Source organism: Lynx canadensis, chromosome B2 (genome assembly GCF_007474595.2).
Source record: "Lynx canadensis isolate LIC74 chromosome B2, mLynCan4.pri.v2, whole genome shotgun sequence".
Taxonomy (NCBI): Eukaryota; Metazoa; Chordata; class Mammalia; order Carnivora; family Felidae; genus Lynx; species Lynx canadensis.
In genome coordinates, this window is record NC_044307.1 from 30,688,291 (window position 1) to 30,705,976 (window position 17,686).

Consider the following 17,686-nt stretch of genomic DNA (forward strand, 5'->3'; position numbering starts at 1 on the left):
GCTTAACTGGCTGAGCCACCCAGCACCCCACTGTTGTGTTTCTATACACAAGTAATGAAGCATCAGAAAGAGAAATCAAGAAATCGATCCCATTTATAATTGCACCAAAAACCATAAGATACCTAACCCAAAAGGGAAAATATCTGAACTCTTAAACTACAGAACACTTATGAAAAAAATTGAAGAGGACATAAAGAAATGGAAAAACAGTCCATGCTCATGGATTAGAAGTACAAACATTGTTAAAATGTCTATACTACCCAAAGCAATCTACACATTTAATGTGATCCCTATCAAAACATCACCAGCATTATGCACAGAAATAGAAAAAACAATCCTAAAATTGTATAGAACCAAAAAAGACCCTGAATAGCCAAAGAAATTCTGAAAAAGAAAAGCAAAGCTGGAGGTATCATGATTCCAGACTTCAAGTTATATTACAAAGCTGTAATCATCAAGACAGTATGGTACTCTCACAAAAACAAACTTATAGATCAATGGAACAGAATAGAGAACGCAGAAATGGACCCACAAATATATGGTCAACTAATCTTCAGCAAAACAGGAAAGACTATCCAATGGAAAAAAGACAGTTTTTTCAACAGACGGTGTTGAGAAAACTGGACAGCAACATGCAGAACATAACTGGACCGCTTCCTTATGCCATACACAAAAATAAACTAAAAATGGATGAAAGACCTGAATGTGAGACAGGAAACCATCAAAATCCTAGAGGAGAACACAGGCAGCAACCTCTTTGACCTCAGACAGAGCAACTTCTAACTAGACACAGAGGCAAGGGAAACAAAAGCAAACATGAACTATTAGGACTTCATCAAGTTAAAAACTTCTGCACAGTGAAGGAAACAATCAACAAAAATTAAAGGCAGCCTACATAATGGGATAAGATATTTGCATATGACATATTGGATAAAGGGTTAGTATCAAAAATCTATAAGGAACTTACCAGACTCAACACCCAAAAGACAAATAATCCAGTTACGAAATGGGCAGAGGACATGAATAGACACTTGTCCAAAGAAGACATACAGATGGCCATCAGACACATGAAAAGATGCTCAATATCACTCATCATCAGGGAAATACAAATCAAAACCACCATGAGATACCACCTCACACCTGTCAGAATGGCTAGAATTAATAACAAAGAAACAACAGGTGTTGGCATGGATAGGCGAAAGAGGAGTCCTCTTACTCTGCTTGTGGAAATGCAAACCGGTGTACCTACCTGGAAAACAGTATGGAGGTTCCTCAAAAAGTTAAAAATAGAACTACCCTATAATTTTGCAACGGCACTATTAGGTATTTACATAACGGATGCAAACATACAGATTCGAAGGGGTATGTGCACCCCGATGTTTATAGCAGCATTATCTACAATAGCCAAACTATGGAGAGAACCTAAATGCCCAACTGATAAATGGATAAAGAAGAGGTGGCATATATATACAATGGAATATTACTCAGCCATCAAAAATGAAATATTTTTCTTTTTCATTTACAATGACGTGAATGGACCTAGAGTGTATTATGTTAAGTGAAATAAGTCAGGTCGAGAAAGACAAATACTATATGATTTCACTTATATGTGGAATTTAAGAAATAAACCAGATGACTGGCTCAGTCGGTTGAGTGTCTGACTCTTGATTTTGGCTAAGGTCATGATCTCACAGTTCGTGAAGTCGAGCCCTGCATCAGGCTATGCACTGGCAGCACAGAGTCTGCTTGGGATAATCTCTCTCCCTTTCCCTCTGCCCCTCCCTCTCTCAAAATAAATAAACTTAAAAAAAAAGAAAATAGATGAACATATGAGAAGGGGAAAAAAGAGGAAAGAGGAAAACAAAAGATGAGAGACTCTTTTTTTCACTTCACTCATTCCTTGTTCTTTATCCATTTATTTTTTGTTTTACTTTTTATTTTATTCTCAAATTAGTTAACATACAGTGTAGTCTTGGTCTCAGGAGTAGAACCCAGTGATTCATCTCTTACATATGACAGCCAGTACTCATCCTGAAGAGTGCCCTCCTTAATGCCTGTCACCCATTTAACCTTCCCCACTCTGATCGCCCTTCAGTTTGTTCTCTGTATTCAAGAGTCTCCTATGGTTTGCCTCCCTCTATGTTTTTATCTTATTTTTCCACAAGAGACTCTTTTTTTTATTTTATTCATTTTTTAAAATTTACATCCAAATTAGTTAGCATATAGTGAAACAATGATTTCAGGAGTAGATTCCTTAACACCCCTTACTCATTTAGCCCATCCCCCCCCACAACCCCTCCAGCAACCCTCAGTTTGTTCTCCATATTTATGAGTCTCTTCTGTTTTGTCCCCCTCCCTGTTTTTATATTATTTTTGTTTCCCTTCCTTTATGTTCATCTGTTTTGCCTCTTAAAGTCCTCATACGAGTGAAGTCATATGATTTTTGTCTTCCTCTGACTAATTTCACTTAGCATAATACCCTCCAGTTCCATCCACATAGCTGCAAATGGCAAGATTTCATTCTTCATTGCCAAGTAATACTCCATTGTATGTATGTGTATATATATATATATATATATATATATATATATATATATACCACATCTTCTTTATCCATTGATGGACATTTGGGCTCTTTCCATACTTTGGCTATTGTTGATAGTGCTGCTGTAAACATGGGGGGCATGTGTCCCTTCGAAATAGCACACCTGTATCCTGTGGCTAAATGCCTAGTAGTGCAATTGCTGGGTGTAGGGTAGCTCTATTTTTAGTGTTTTAAGGAACCTCCATACTGTTTTCCAGAGTGGCTGCACCAGCTTGCATTCCCACACAAGAGACTCTTAATGATAGAGAACAAACTGAGGGCTGATGCAAGGAGGTGGGGAGAAGATGGGCTAGATAAGGGATGGGTATCAAAGAGGGCACTAGTGATGAGCACTGGGTGTTATATGTAAGTGAGGAATCACTGAATTCTATTCCTAAAACCAATAGTTTTAGGACTGTATGCACTGTATGTTAACTAACTAAAATTTAAGTAAAAAGTCAAATTAAATTAAATTAAATTAAATTAAATTAAATTAAAAAATAATAAAGTGTATTTTGTCTATGTATTGCTACACTTGCTTTTTTAAAATTTTTTTTTCAACGTTTTTATTTATTTTTGGGACAGAGAGAGACAGAGCATGAACGGGGGAGGGGCAGAGAGAGAGGGAGACACAGAATCGGAAACAGGCTCCAGGCTCCGAGCCATCAGCCCAGAGCCTGGCGCGGGGCTCGAACTCAGGACCGCGAGATCGTGACCTGGCTGAAGTCGGACGCTTAACCGACTGCGCCACCCAGGCGCCCCTACACTTGCTTTTTTAAATTTTCATTTCCATTTGCATAGTAAATGTTTTTCCATCCCTTCACTTTCTGTCAGTGTGTGTCTTTGGGTCTGAAGGGCAGTAACACTAGTGTGTTTTCAGCTGTATTCAGGATAGTTGAATAATTTTAAATAAACTTATGACCCTGGTATTGCTTTTATTTGGAAATTAAGTACGGTTTAAGGAGATGCATTATCAGTGGCAAGTTGACAAGGTATGGACTTGTATATTTTATGTGTCAACTTGATTGGGTGACATGGTTCCAAGATACTTGACTGGGAGAATCCTTTTTTTTTTTTTTTTTCATTTTTTTTCCAATATATGAGATTTATTGTCAAATTGGTTTCCATACAACACCCAGTGCTCATCCCAAAATGTGCCCTCCTCAATACCCATCACCCACCCTCCCCTCCCTCCCACCCCCCATCAACCCTCAGTTTGTTCTCAGTTTTTAAGAGTCTCTTATGCTTTGGCTCTCTCCCACTCTAACCTCTTTTTTTTTTCTTCCCCTCCCCCATGGGTTTCTGTTAAGTTTCTCACGATCCACATAAGAGTGAAAACATATGGTATCTGTCTTTCTCTGTATGGCTTATTTCACTTAGCATCACACTCTCCAGTTCCATCCGCATTTCTACAAAGGGCCATATTTCATTCTTTCTCATTGCTACATAGTACTCCATTGTGTATATAAACCACAATTTCTTTATCCATTGACTGGGAGAATCCTAATACAGATGTCTATTAAGCAATGGGATAAATAAAACATTGATGAGGTTAAAATACAGGTCTTAAAACAGCACTATGGAAGGTTGGGTAAACCAAAGAGACCCCATGCTTGTCCCCCAACGTTAAAAAGCCCCCAAACAAGGGGCGCCTGGGTGGCTCAGTTAGTTGAGCATCTGGCTCTTGATTTCAGTTCAGGTCATGATCTCACAGTTCATGAGTTCAAGCCCCATATCGGGCTCTGCACTGACAGCGTGGAGCCTGCTTAGGATTCTCTCTTCCTCACTCTCTGCTCCTCCCCTACTTGTGCACTCTCTCTCTCTTTCTCCCAAAATAAGTAAGTAAACATTAAAATATATATTTATTTTTAAGCCCCAAATAAGATGGCTCTAGTTACCCCAGTTTGGAAGAATTTAAAAAGTAAGAAAGCAAAGATCACAATGAAAACTCTGATCAGGAACAGTCAGGCAAATTACCTGAGATAAGATTGACAAGATAGGTAAGGTAGTTTGACCTGACCCCTTGCTGGGGATCCAAAGCCTTGTACATAAGAGTGGGTAAAACGATCAGGGGATAGAGAGCAGAAGATTCCAGGACTCCATTACACAGGAGCCACATGCAAAGGCGGCACGATAACCTGTTCCTGATGCACTAATGTGGCCTATGATTAGATTGAAAAATACAGAAAAATAAGAGATTACAGGATGAAGGTAGAAATTCGGGGTGGGAACTGGAATGTTTAAATGATCTTTAAGTGAAGAGTCTGTCTCCTTTGCCTGAATGTTTCACGAGAATGGGTATTATGTCTGACTGGGGAGCGCTTCTCTATCTAGTACTATAAAGCAGAAGGCATGTCAATCCACCCTATAAGCAATACTAATCGGATAGGGTACGTGAAAATAAGACTGCCCAAGCTCAAACAGCATACAATACAAGCTGGAGTGCAGTGCAAAGGCGTACTCTGTCCAGTAGCACTATGCGCAGCAGGTCCTGGAGCTTACAGCAGAAGCCTCTGAGTGCTTCTCAGTGATTACTAAAGTGAACTAGAGTATTTCCATTCAAAGTTACTAGCTTGCTACTGGACATTAATTTTTTTTTAATTTTTTAAAGTTTATTTATTTTTGACAGAGAGAAAGTGAGACATGGCATGAGCAGGGGAAGGGCAGAGAGACAGAGAGGGAGACACAGAATCTGAAGAGGCTCCAGGCTCTGAGCAGTCGGCACAGAGCCCGATGCGGGGCTGGAACTCACCAACTGTGAGATCATGACCTGAGCCAAAGTCGGACACTTAACTGACTGAGCCACCCAGGTCCCCCTTACTGAACATTAATTAAAACTACCCTATGTCTGAAGGACATATAATAATCTTGAGCCTGATATATCCATGTAGTCTTGGTTAATGTTGGAAAAACACTCTAATGGAGAGGACAATGCCCAGAAGAATTCCATTAAAAAGCAGTAACAGGTGTTGTATGGAAACCAATTTGACAATAAATTTCATATATTGGGGGAAAAATAAATAAATAAATAAATAAATAAATAAATAAATAGCAGTAACAACAATGAGATACCACCTCACAACAGTCAGAATGGCTAAAGTTAATAACTCAGGCAACAACAGATATTGGCAAGGATGCAGAGAAAGAGGAACTCTTTTGCACTGCTGGTGGGAATGCAAATCGGTGCAGACACTCTGGAAAACAGTATGGAGATTCCTCAAAAAGTTAAAAATAGAACTACCCTACAACCCAGCAATTGTACTACTAGGCATTTATCCAAGGGACACAGGTGTGCTGTTTCTAAGGGGCACATGCTCCCCCATGTTTATAGCAGCAGTATCAACAGTAGCCAAAGTATGGAAAGAGCCCATATGTCCATTGACGGATGAATGGATAAAGAGGATGTGGTATATATGTACAATGGAGTATTACTTGGCAATCAAAAAGAATGAAATCTTGTCATTTGCAGCTACATGGATGGAACTGGAGGGTATTATGCTAAGCGAAATTAGTCAGTCAGAGAAAGACAAATATCATATGACTTCACTGATATGAGAACTTTAAGATACAAAACAGATGAACATTAAGGGAAGGGAGGCAAAAATAATATAAAAACAGGGAGGGGGACAAAACATAAGAGACTCAAATGCAGAGAACAAACTGAAGGTTGCTGCAGAGGTTGTGGGTGGGGGGTGGGCTAAATAAGTAAGGGGCAATAATGAAGACACTTGTTGGGATGAGCGCTGGGTGTTATACATAGGGGATGAATCACTGGAATCTACTCCTGAAATCATTATTGCACTATATGCTAACTAACTTGGATGTAAATTTTAAAATACATATATACATAGTGGTAACAGTTTAACAAATAGTGGAAAGAGTTTCTACAGGATCCTGCTACCAGGAAAATGCAAGGAGGATATGTGCACAAGCAGGGAGCCTCTATCCCGGTAGGACTGACTTGGGACCTGTTGAGGAGGTGCTGGATTCTATCATCACTTGGACAGGGTCCCAGAGACAGCTCTCAAGTAGCCTATGAAAAGCTGCTTGGTTTATGGGTAGCAGCTCCAAGGCGAATGGACAACATCTTGTTTGGAGGCCGCCACTCTGACCAAGGGAGCTAAAAACAGGTCAGCTCCGTGAGCTAACTTGCGTGTGGCTTTGCTAGCAGTGATATAAAAATTGAACAATAAAAGCCCCTGTGTTTTGGATTTAGCAACTCGTGGGCAGTGGCCAACAGCCAGGCCATATGGTCAGGCAGAAGGGAAACTTAGTCTGTTAAAGGAATAACCACACGGGGCACAGCCCTCTGCAAACCACTATGGGAATTTGAGGGGTGCATTTATAAAGTAGGACATGTTGGTGCTCATCACAAGAACCACCTTCAAGTTTGGAAGCTGATTGGAAGTGATGAGTGGGTATCTTGATGTCCTCTCTTGAGGTGGCTCCTTGGGTACGTGAACTAAAGGGACATTGGGGGCTGCAGTAATCCAGAGAAGGCTGAAACTACATATAGTCTATTTGCATCCTCTGTGGCCCAAAATACCGAAAGGAACTGTTCTCACTGCCAACCACACACTACAGACAGCTAGGAGGCAGATTCCCTGGTAGGAAGTCCTTGAACATAGCTGACAAGTCAGAGCAATACTAGTAACCCCACGGGAGGGCTACAAATGGGTCTTGACAGGAACAGACATTCTGGGTTGGGTTTTGCTTACTCAGTGGTAGTTGCAAATGTCCAGAGTGCTATTTAAAAAAGAAAAGAAAAGAAAAGAAAAAGAACATAGCTGTAATTCAATTAAAAATTTTAAAAAATAGGGGCACCTGGGTGGCTGAGTTAGTTAAGCATCCAACTCTTGGTTTCGGCTCAGGTCACGGTGTCACAGTTTCTTGACTTTGAGCCCCACGTTGGGCTCTGCACTGATGGCGTGGAGCCTGCTTGGGACTTTTCTCTCTCTCTCCCCGTCTCTCTCTGCCCCCCACCAACTTGTGCTGTCTCAGTCGCCCTCAAAAATAAATAAATAAATGTAAAAAAAATTTTTTTTTAATTTTTTTTTAACATTTATTTATTTTTGAGACAGAGAGAGACAGAGCATGAACGGGGGAGGGTCAGAGAGAGGGAGACACAGAATCTGAAACAGGCTCCAGGCTCCGAGCCATCAGCACAGAGCCCGACGCGGGGCTTGAACTCACTGACCGTGAGATCATGACCTGAGCCGAAGTCGGCCGCCCAACCGACTGAGCCACCCAGGCGCCCCAAAAAAAAAAAAAAAATTTTTAATAAAATGCACAGAGAGCATCGATCCTGTGTGGACAGCTCGATGAAATTTTACACGTATGCACTTCCCATGTACTACCACCCAGAGCAAGATGCAGAGCATTTTGGGTTTCAGAGAGATTCCCAGTCAATACACCACCACAAGAGGTAACAACTCTTCTGACTTCTGGCACTACAAATGAGTCCTCATCTTCAGCTTCACATGCAAAAAGTCATACTCTCACGTGTCTGGCTTCCTTCACTCAGTGTCATGTCTGTGAGGTTCACCCATGCCGTAGGGTGTAGCGAGAGCCCAGTCTTTTTCAGGGCTGTGTGGTAGTCCATTGTAAGGCTGTGCTACAGTTCATGTACAGATGTTCTTGTTAGGCACACTGACATTGTTTCCCATTTGGGGCAATCGTAAACAGTGCCGCTGAGAACATTGTTATACATGCCTTTCGGTGCACGTGACAAAACAAACAAAAGATACTGTACTAGTTTGGAATGCTCGGTCACATTTCCTCACGCTAAAAACATACATTACAAGCCATAATGTCCAACAATGGGCATACAGATATACTGACAGAGAAACAGCTTAACAGAGAGTTGGAATGGACAACGGAAATACTGTGAAAATAGGGCCACAGAGGCATGAAGTGCTGGCTCACACACCTTCACAGAGTGTGCTCCAACCCAGCATGCACGGGAATCAGGAGTGTCCCCGCTAGGGGGAAAAGGTGTCTGTTTTGTTTCCTTGATGGATCTGGGCAGGAGGACGGGGCATGTAAGCGTGACTCTATAATCCTTCCCAAGTGAGAGGACATTGGTATGACTATAGTTCACCTCAACATTCCCTCTTCCTACCCGCTACAGTGTCTCAGGACAGGAATGCAAGTACGAGTGCCAGAAATGGGAAGGACTCCTAAGCAGGCGACCGTACCTCCGTTGTTCGACCTTGATGTGAGATTTCCTAAGGGACTGAATGGGAGGGCTGTGCCTTCACCCCATCTGGCAAAGCTGGGGCTGACGGTGAGTGCCGCTAGATTGCCTACTGGTCAGTTAGCCCATGAGTTCTGTCTGGGTGTGACCCTCCCCTCTATGGACGAGAGAAGACAGGGGAGGAGGGACTTGCCAGAATGTATTGCTGCCCGCAGTCTAGACCAGCACAGCAGCTACACATAACGTCCCTTCCAACAGCAGAAAGTTGGGTATAGATGGAGAGAAATAGAAACAACAGCTGAGGGTAAAGGAATGGATAAATGAGTTACGTAATGAGGGAAACCCAGCATTACATTAACACCTCCCAAGAGGTGTGAGCAAGAGAGGACGCTGCGCTGCCTCTTAGCTCGATTATACCAGATGCCTGAGAGAGGGAGCCATACGCTGTGACACCATTCCTGCTTCTGGAACCTGACGAGACTAAATGGAACCAGGAGACCTGAGCAATCCTGGGAGACACTGTCATACAGCAGGATGATGGGCTAATTGTCACTGACTGAATGGGACTTTAGTAGTGTGCCAGTATCTTTTCAGCTATGGTCCTGTCGCTACAAGGGACCTGTGGTCAAAGACCAAGGGGTGGCCTGTGGTAGACTTATTTGGTCTTTGTCCCTGGTTCCTGGCACAGACTTCCCCAAACCTTTGGGATCTCCTGAGTAATATGAGTGTTTCTGGTATGCTAATGAGATGACTTGGCCGAGGGGCCTAGATAGCTTCAGGTTGGGGGCTGGTGACCAGAAAGACCAAGCGATGATTAGAGAGTTGGCAACTTCAGCCTCCCTCCCTGACCTCTGGGGAGAGGCTCTGGAGGCTGACTTTAATCACCAATGGCCAGTGATGGAATCAAGCACACCTATATCATGAAGCTTCCAAAAAAGCTTCTAAACGACAGAGTTCACAGAGCTTCTGAAATGAACACACCGACATGCTCAGAGGGTGGCACATTCCAACCCCACAGTGACAGAGGCTCCTGCAACTGCGACCTTCACGCTCCCACACTCATGTGCCTCTTCATCTGGTTGCTCATGTGTGTCCTTATAATAAACCACAATAATAAGCATGGAATTTTCCTCAGTTCTAGGAGTCATTCTAGCAAATTATTGAACTTTGAGAGTACCTTCAACTTTGTAGCCAAGTGGGACAAAAGTGCAGGCGATGTGGGAACGTAACAGTTGAGACGTGCCTGTGAAGCGAGGGCAATCTTGTAGGAAGTGTCCTCACACCTGTGGGTCTCATGCTAACTCCAGGTCAACAGTGTCAGAATTGAAATGAATTGGGAGCACCTGGGTGGCTCAGTCGGTTAAGCGCCCAACTTTGGCTCAGGTCATGATCTCACATCCATGAGTTCGAGCCCCACATGGGGCTCTATGCTGACCGCTCAGAGCCTGGAACCTGCTTCGGATTCTGTGTCTCTCTCTTTCTCTGCCCCTCCCCCTCTCCTGCTCTGTTTCTGTCTCAAAAATAAATATTAAAAAAAAAAAAAGACTGATGAAATGAATCGAATTGGTGACAGGGAATCAGAGCATTGGTTGAATGGAGGAAAAAACCCTCACGGCTCCACAAAGAGAAATTTAGAGGGAGAGCAAGCAAGTCTGTGCTTCCTCTCATCCAGAAGCAAAGGATAAGATAAGTGTAAGCATTTATATCATGTCCTTCTGTCTGCTACCAGCTGTTCATGGTCCTGTTAAAAAAGGAAGACAGCAGGCCCAAAATGAAGTCACTTAAGCCAAATACCACCAAGATCTTAATCCTTAACCTAAATGCAGCTTCAGCTTCTCCCAGAAATGTGACCTGTAATCAGCCAACCTGGAATTTCCTGCTCAGCACAAGTAGGTAAGCCACTGAAAGACCACTTCCTTTCCCCTTAGAAGGGCCACCTTGCTTAAAGCAATGCATTTTTTAACGAATAATTTCCTTTTTCCCCTTCCACTCTGCCTTTAAAATCCTTTCCTTTCTGCAGCTGGAAGAGTCTTTTTTTTTTTTTTAAATATTTATTTTTGAAAGACAGAGCACGAGCAGGGGAGGGGCAGAGAGAGACGGAGACACAAAATCCAAAGCAGGCTCCAGGCTCTGAGCTGTCAGCACAGAGCCCAACGTGGGGCTCGAACTCACAAACCGAACCACGAAGTCATGACCTGAGCTGAAGCCAGACACTTAAACTGACTGAGCCACCCAGGAGCCTCATGTCTCCTTTCTATTTACTAGCTGGGAGACTGCTCAATTCATGAACAGTTGAATAAAGTCAATTCGACTTTTTAATGTTCTCGGTTGAGGGCGCCTGGGTGGCTCAGTCATTTAGCATCTGACTTCAGCTCAGGTCATGATCTCATGGTTCATGAGTTCGACGAGCCCCACATCGGGTGAGGTGAGGTCCCACTTCAGGTGAGCAGAGCTCAAGCTCCACTTCTATCTCTTTCCTTCTCTTTCTCTCTGCCCCTCTCTCACTTGCACCCTCTCTCTCTCAAAAATAAAAATAAAATAAAATAAATTTTCTCAGTTGAATTGCTATTAACTAACAGTTAAGTCTCTGAGGGACGCTATGGCTACACTAGAAAACCAGGCTGGTGGTTTGGGTTTTCTGGCTGGTTGGTTTTTAGTCCTTTGTGAGGATCACATAAAGCTGACAAATGTTAGAGATTCTCTCCCCAGAGTATTTCCATGCACAGGGAAATATAAACATTAACATGACACGTCAGTGCACGCAGAGACCCCCTGACGTCTTACAGACCCAGGTGTTCTCCTCCTTGCAAGAGACAGAGGCTGGGCAAACACGTTTTGAGCAATCACTTCACCAGCCCACAACGCCACCGCACTTATTTGTGAGCGTAAACCGGAGTGGACAAAGCTGCATCTAATCACATAGCATCCAGGGAACAAGAAGAGCGATGTCGTTTACTAGAAACTTGCTCCTCCAACTGAGCCTGAGTGCCTGCAGGGCACCAGATCAAGCTGCAGCCTCAGGTCTGTGCTCCGAGAATGGCAATCAGCCGTCCTTTCTCCAGCCCTCACCCCCAGCACCGGCACTGCCCCCCTACATGAGAATTCCACAGTTAGAGTCTTTGGAAGACGCCGCCTCTCTCCACAGAAGAGGAAGGACCTGCTGTCCCAACATCCTTCCAGTTAGACATGGCGTGAGGCTCTGCCAGGCAGGTAACCACATGCTGGACCTGGTGACAAAGAGAAGGTGCAGCTGTGCAGAATGTACTTGCACAGGCGGCGTGAGTGGCAGTGTGTCACCCGGTCCCACAAGCAGCAGCGATGTCAGTCCTAGCCGCAGGGGCCAGTGTCCTGCTTCAACGGAGGCAGCAGTGTGAGCAGTGACGTCTGTGCCCAGCAGCAGAGGCCGCAGTTCCTGTGTGAGACCCACCCTAACGTGCACTTGTGGACTCTGTTCCTGGCTGTGTAGCCAAAGCCTGTTCTACAATCTTCCCCAAAAGAATACTTTATATGCATATAAAATGTATGTGTGTGTGTGTGTGTGTGTGTGTGTGTGTGTGTGCGCACAGTACCTTTTGGCTAAGTTCAAAAAAGCTTAGATCCCATTGTTTGCTCTGAAAAGTCAATCAGGGAAGTAGTTGCCGAGAGCAAGCATTCCGAGGTGTTCGTCACACTGAACCGCGAACCACTCCCTAGTCCTCCCACCCAACCATACCCTGGGATACGATAACACACATCTCACAACACCACATCTCATATTGACAACGTTATGCCTTCCCTTTCCTCTCCAAAGATTAAAAAAAAAAAAAAAAAAAAAACACACACACATTTAAATGTGGCTTTAATGCCCCTCCCCAGGCTGGCTGCTCTGATCGCTGACCTCACTGGCTCCAGATCTGGCTGAGCGCCAGGCTTCTCACAAAATGCACAGGCCTCTCCCCAGATCCACAGAGTCCTCGGTGCAAGATCAAGGAATCGCTTATTTAACGAGCCCTGCAAGTGAGGCCGATGCACAGCCGTGTGGGAATCCTCATCTCCATTCTTGCTACTGAAAGTGTGATGTAAAGACCAGCAGCAGCGCCTTGTCCTAAACACAGAAACTTCTATCGTGTTTCCCAGATGCAGAAAACAGTGTGTCATATATCTTGCACACAACACACACAGAGAAGGAGCAATCGGTGCAGAGCACCTCCCTAATCTGGAGGCAGTATCTTTACTAATGTAGCCTCAGACCACAGCAGCTCTGTGGCAGCAACAGCACAATCACCCTTCACACTGCCATTAGTGCCCCTGTGCTCCTCTCACAGCACTGCCCTCCCCCTCCCATCCCCACTCTCACACCAACTCCCCTGCACACCAAGGAGATGCCCATTTTCAAAAACCATCCTCGATTCACAGGTGCTATTTCCCAACCAAATATAAATCTAAGGAGACTCTGCTTCATAACTCCATGACTTGGAGCTGGAGCCAGCACCAGGATCACCAGGGCAGAGGGTGGGCAAGCAGAGGATGGAAACAGAACAAGAACTAATTTAAAATAAGAAATTATGGCATGCTTCCTGTCTGCTAGAATCTGCTCCTCTCAGAAGACTTCAGAAAAGATGGGAAGAACAATCAAGCCCGAGAAGGAGGGCAAGACCTGAATGAGCCTGAAAATAACCTCTGGATACTACAGATTCCTATGCACAGGGCCACCCAGGGCCTTGTGCAGACGCCGACAGGCCAAACATCTCCTTCTGCTGTCACCGAGGAGACACCCACAGGTGAATTAGACCAGAACTCCCACACAAAAAAGAGAACGGGCCTAATGCTCTACAGAAACAAAGAAACAACGAATAAACACCCAGAGACGGGACTGAGGCCCGACCCAGGCCTGAGCCTCAGCTGACCCGGCCATACAATGTCTTGTTGCCCATAGTCCTGGAGGCAGGACGAGGTCTGGGCAATATCCAGATATCCAGGTGATATCCTGAGTGATCACAGTCCCGGAAAGGCAGGTGCTACTGGAGGGACAAAGACAAAAGCGCAAAGAGGTTCCCCAGCTGAGCAGTGACCAGGTCACATCCATGTTGTACCAACTGGGCATGAGACTCCACCACGCTAGGCCCCTCACAGCTTTCTCCTGTCCCCACCCAGAGCAGACTCGGCACACCAAACCTGCAGCTTCTGGGAGGTTCTCAGGGTTTCCATTTCTTTCCCCTCTCAAACTTTAGGAATCTTCTTCTTTAACTAACTGATCAACTCCTCATGACCAGAACTGGAAAAACAAATTCACATCCAGAGCCCTACGTTCAACAAGGAAGTAAGAAGTTGTAGCACAGTGAAACATAAAGTAAAGACAGGGATGGAGGTGGCCCACTGTCCCTCTACTGGATCATGAAAGCAGATGAGGAAAGAGAACCCAGGTCAGTGTAGGGTGGGGTCATGGAGGCGGGGGGCAGTCTCCCCACCTCCTCACATTATGGTAATAGGAACGAGGACACATGCCGAAGCCCTTTGTAGAAAGAGATATCAGGGGCATTAGTCACAAAGTGGGAAAGTGAACAAATCTTGCATCACTCAGTCCCCCACAAGGCAGCTGGCTCACACTGCGGAAGAAAATAATCATGAACAAATTCAGGTTAGTCATATAAGTGTTGATGTTCTCAATAGCCTACCACATGCTCAAGATATCCTACTCAAAGAATCCCCATTTCCCAGGCATAGCCCCTTTCCCCTCTCCCCTCCCTACTTCAGGCCCTTCAGGGTCTCACCTTTAGCAATGGAGAGAGCCCTGGGCACTGTCACTACCTGCGTTAGAACAAACAGAACTGGTCGGAGCCCCCAGGAGATGAGACTAAAGGAGTAGCTTTGGGGTAGGTGAGCTCCCCACGGGGTCCTGTCTACACTATCCCAGGGTCTCAGGGATCACCCCCTCCATACTTACATGCAGACTGAGCATAACTCCTTTCTCTTCACCTATGGAAAGAAAATATCACATGAGATGCCACGGAGGAGGCAGAGCCCGAGATCCTAGATGAAACTGATAACCTGGACCACAGGGAAGTTTCCAGAACTGTAACTACAGACCTATGGCAGGATCAGGGGGACATGAAGAAAAGAGATGTCAGGGCTAGACCAACAATTCTCCTGGAGTCTGTCCTCAGCAAGGACCTTATTCTCTGATCTGTGACTGCTGGAAATCAGATCCTATCACCACATTCATCAAGGTGATAAGTTTGCCCTTCACTCTCACAGAGCTTTACTCCAGAGTGAATGTAGCAATGAGCTGCACAGTGGACAAGCACATGTGCATGGATGGCAGTTCCCATAAACAAGGCAGGACGAACTTCTACCTGGACTTGAAACACTACAGAAAGACAAGAAAACTCAGAGCACTCCCCTTCCGTACCTTGGCTCTACCTCCTCCATATGACAGCTCCAACCACCACAGCACTGATGACCACAAAGGAAACCAGACCAGCAACAATGCCCACCATGGGAATGCTGCGCTGAGGAGGGGACTCTGGGAAGAGAGGATAAAGTGAGGGCCTTGACTCCGAGGTCTCAGCCTCAACCCTGCTGAATTTTTCCAGAAGGGCTCCTGAGTTCTCCAAGTTTGGCTCCATACCCAGGTCTCCCCCTGTCCTTACCCCATTTCAGCATGAGGGGCTTGGGCAACCCCCCATGCTGCACATGGCACGTGTATCTCTGCTCCTCTCCAGAAGGCACCACCACAGCCACCCACTTCTGGAAGGTCCCATCTCCCCCAGGCCTAGTGTCCACAAACTCCGTGTCCTGGATCAGGTCCTCCCCATCACGCTGCCAGGTTAGGGTGATCTCCGCAGGATAGAAACCCAGGGCCCAGCACTTCAGGGTGACATCATGGTCAGAAGTGGGGTAGTGGGTGATGTGTGTCTTCGGGGGGTCTGAAGAGAAGGGTCAGAAAATTAAGGAATTTTACAACTGTCTCGGGCCACTGAGGCAATTCTCATGTGGCCATCTTGAGAATGGACAAGAGAGCTGGAATTGGGGAAGGGAGCAAAAACCCAGACACCAGCCTAGACACATAATCTCTTCTTGTTTGAAAAGTTCTAGAATTAGGGTGAGACGGCCCACTGTAGAAGGCAGGTTTCTGAGAGCAGAAAAGAAAGGGATTTCTGGTCCGGACCTGGCTGGAGGCCAAATGACTCAGACTAGGTGAAGTCAGATATCCCAAACACATGGGTGTGGGGCAGAGAACACAGCCTGAGAAAATCCCCCAAGGTTCCCAGAGCCACCGTGAGCCAAAGGGAAACGCTGATCAATTATTTCAGAAATGGTCTCCTCCTCCATCCCTGGAGAGACTCTATCCTTTAACAGTCTCTAGGAGAAAGACAGACCCTTTGGGGGTCTCTCTGGGACCGGATCTGAAAACCCGAGCAGTCAGTCTCCCGACACAGGGGAGGGCCATATACTGCTGTGGATCCCAGTTCTTCCTATCCTCTTAGGAGGCCTCAGCTGGAGGGGAAATCGTGGGAAGCCCCGCGGCCCCTGGTACCTGTGCGCAGCAGTGTCTTGTTCCCCCTCTCCAAGTACTTCCGGAGCCACTCTACGCACGTGACCTGCAGGTCGTTCCTTTGATGCTCTGCTGCTCCGGCAGCCTCCCACTTGCGGCGGGTGATCTGCGCCGCCGTGTCCGCCGCGGTCCAAGAGCGCAGGTCCTGGTTCAGGGCGATGTAATCCTCGCCGTCATAGGCGAACTGCCAGTATCCCCGGAGGAGGCGCCAATCGGGCCCCACTTCGCAGGAAGACAGCCACTGGATGGTGTGAGACCCTGGCCCCGCCCCCGAGGTCAGCTCCGCCCTGGAGCCCCGCCCCCTCCCCCACCCCGAACCCCAGGGCTTAAAGCCAAAACTGAATGGCGGGTAAAAGTGCCCGCGCGCTTTTCCCGGGTTTGGAGACGGGCGGGTCCCGCAGCCTCAGGGTGGTGCTTGGACCCAAAGACTCGGGCAACCCCGGGGATGGGGTCGTGACCCGGACCCGGGTCCGCGTCACTCACCGGCTTCGCTCTGGTTGTAGTAGCCGCGCAGCGTGTTCAGGCTCAGTCGGAAAGTCTGTGCGGTGTCCTTGGCGCCCCGCGTCTCCTGCTCCCAATACTCCGGCGCCTCCTGCTTCAACCACTGCACGCGTGGCTCCATCCTCGGACTCGAGGCGTCGCTGTCGAACCGCGCGAACTGTGTGTCGTCCACGTAGCCGACTTCCAAGTACCGGGGCTCCCCGAGGCTGGGCCGGGACACCGCGGTGCCGAAATACATCAAGGAATGGGAGCCTACGGGCGCGGAGGGTTTGAGACCCCGCCCGACCCTGCTCCCGGCGCGAGGCCCGGATCCCAGGTGGAAGCGGCCAGGAGGGCAGGGGGTGGGGGGTCCGAGTGGGGGACAGCAGGGAGGAGTCGGGGAGGGTCGGGGGGGACTGCCAGGGTGGGTGGGATTCTGGGGCGGGGACGACAGGCACTTTCCCTAGGGCCCCGCGTTCCCGCCGGACGGTCCCCTCGCTCCTGCCCCACAGATGCCCTTTCTTCCCGACCCCGCACTCACCCGCGCAGGTCTGGGTCACGACCAGGGCCCCCGACAGCAGCAAGAGGAGGGTTCGGGGCATCACGACCCGCATCCTCAGGGTCTGGAGAATAGAAGTCCCAGCGGGTCCGTGGCCAGGACAGGCCAGGGACCGCGGTGACGCTGATTGGTTTCTCTAGACACAGGACAAGCAATGGGAGTGCGAACTGGGGCCGCGTCATGAGTATCCAGGCAAGAAGACCTGGCACAGGTTGAGAGAAGTGAAATGAGCGCGGAGTAGCGGGGAACTGGGCTTTCCCGCCCCAGACCTATCTCAAGTCTGGGACTTTCAAAGCCAGTCAGTCTTTCCCAGGAACCCGCGACTTTGCCCGG

The 17,686-nt window shown here is 46.9% G+C and overlaps 1 protein-coding gene across 7 annotated transcripts in view; it reads right to left on the reverse strand.

Moving 5' to 3' along the window:
- LOC115513709 (patr class I histocompatibility antigen, A-2 alpha chain) overlaps positions 1 to 17,466 on the reverse strand; it is a 30,941-nt gene extending 13,475 nt beyond the window's left edge. Inside the window, exons 1-8 of one of the 7 annotated variants that reach the window (XR_004343611.1) lie at positions 17,336 to 17,438; positions 16,798 to 17,067; positions 16,297 to 16,572; positions 15,410 to 15,685; positions 15,169 to 15,282; positions 14,704 to 14,735; positions 14,236 to 14,365; positions 11,706 to 12,007 (exon numbers count right to left, since the gene is read on the reverse strand). Coding sequence is in view for 3 of the 7 variants with exons in the window: in XM_032593133.1 (XP_032449024.1) it covers positions 15,176 to 15,282; positions 15,410 to 15,685; positions 16,297 to 16,572; positions 16,798 to 17,067; positions 17,336 to 17,408 (1,002 nt within the window). In the remaining 4 variants the exon portion in view is untranslated. Of the gene's footprint in view, positions 1 to 11,705; positions 14,366 to 14,530; positions 14,568 to 14,703; positions 14,736 to 15,168; positions 15,283 to 15,409; positions 15,686 to 16,296; positions 16,573 to 16,797; positions 17,068 to 17,335 lie in introns of those variants that run through there. The other 6 variants (XR_004343614.1, XR_004343612.1, XM_032593133.1 and 3 more) reach the window with 6 other exon arrangements.
- Between the last annotated feature and the right edge of the window lie 220 nt (positions 17,467 to 17,686).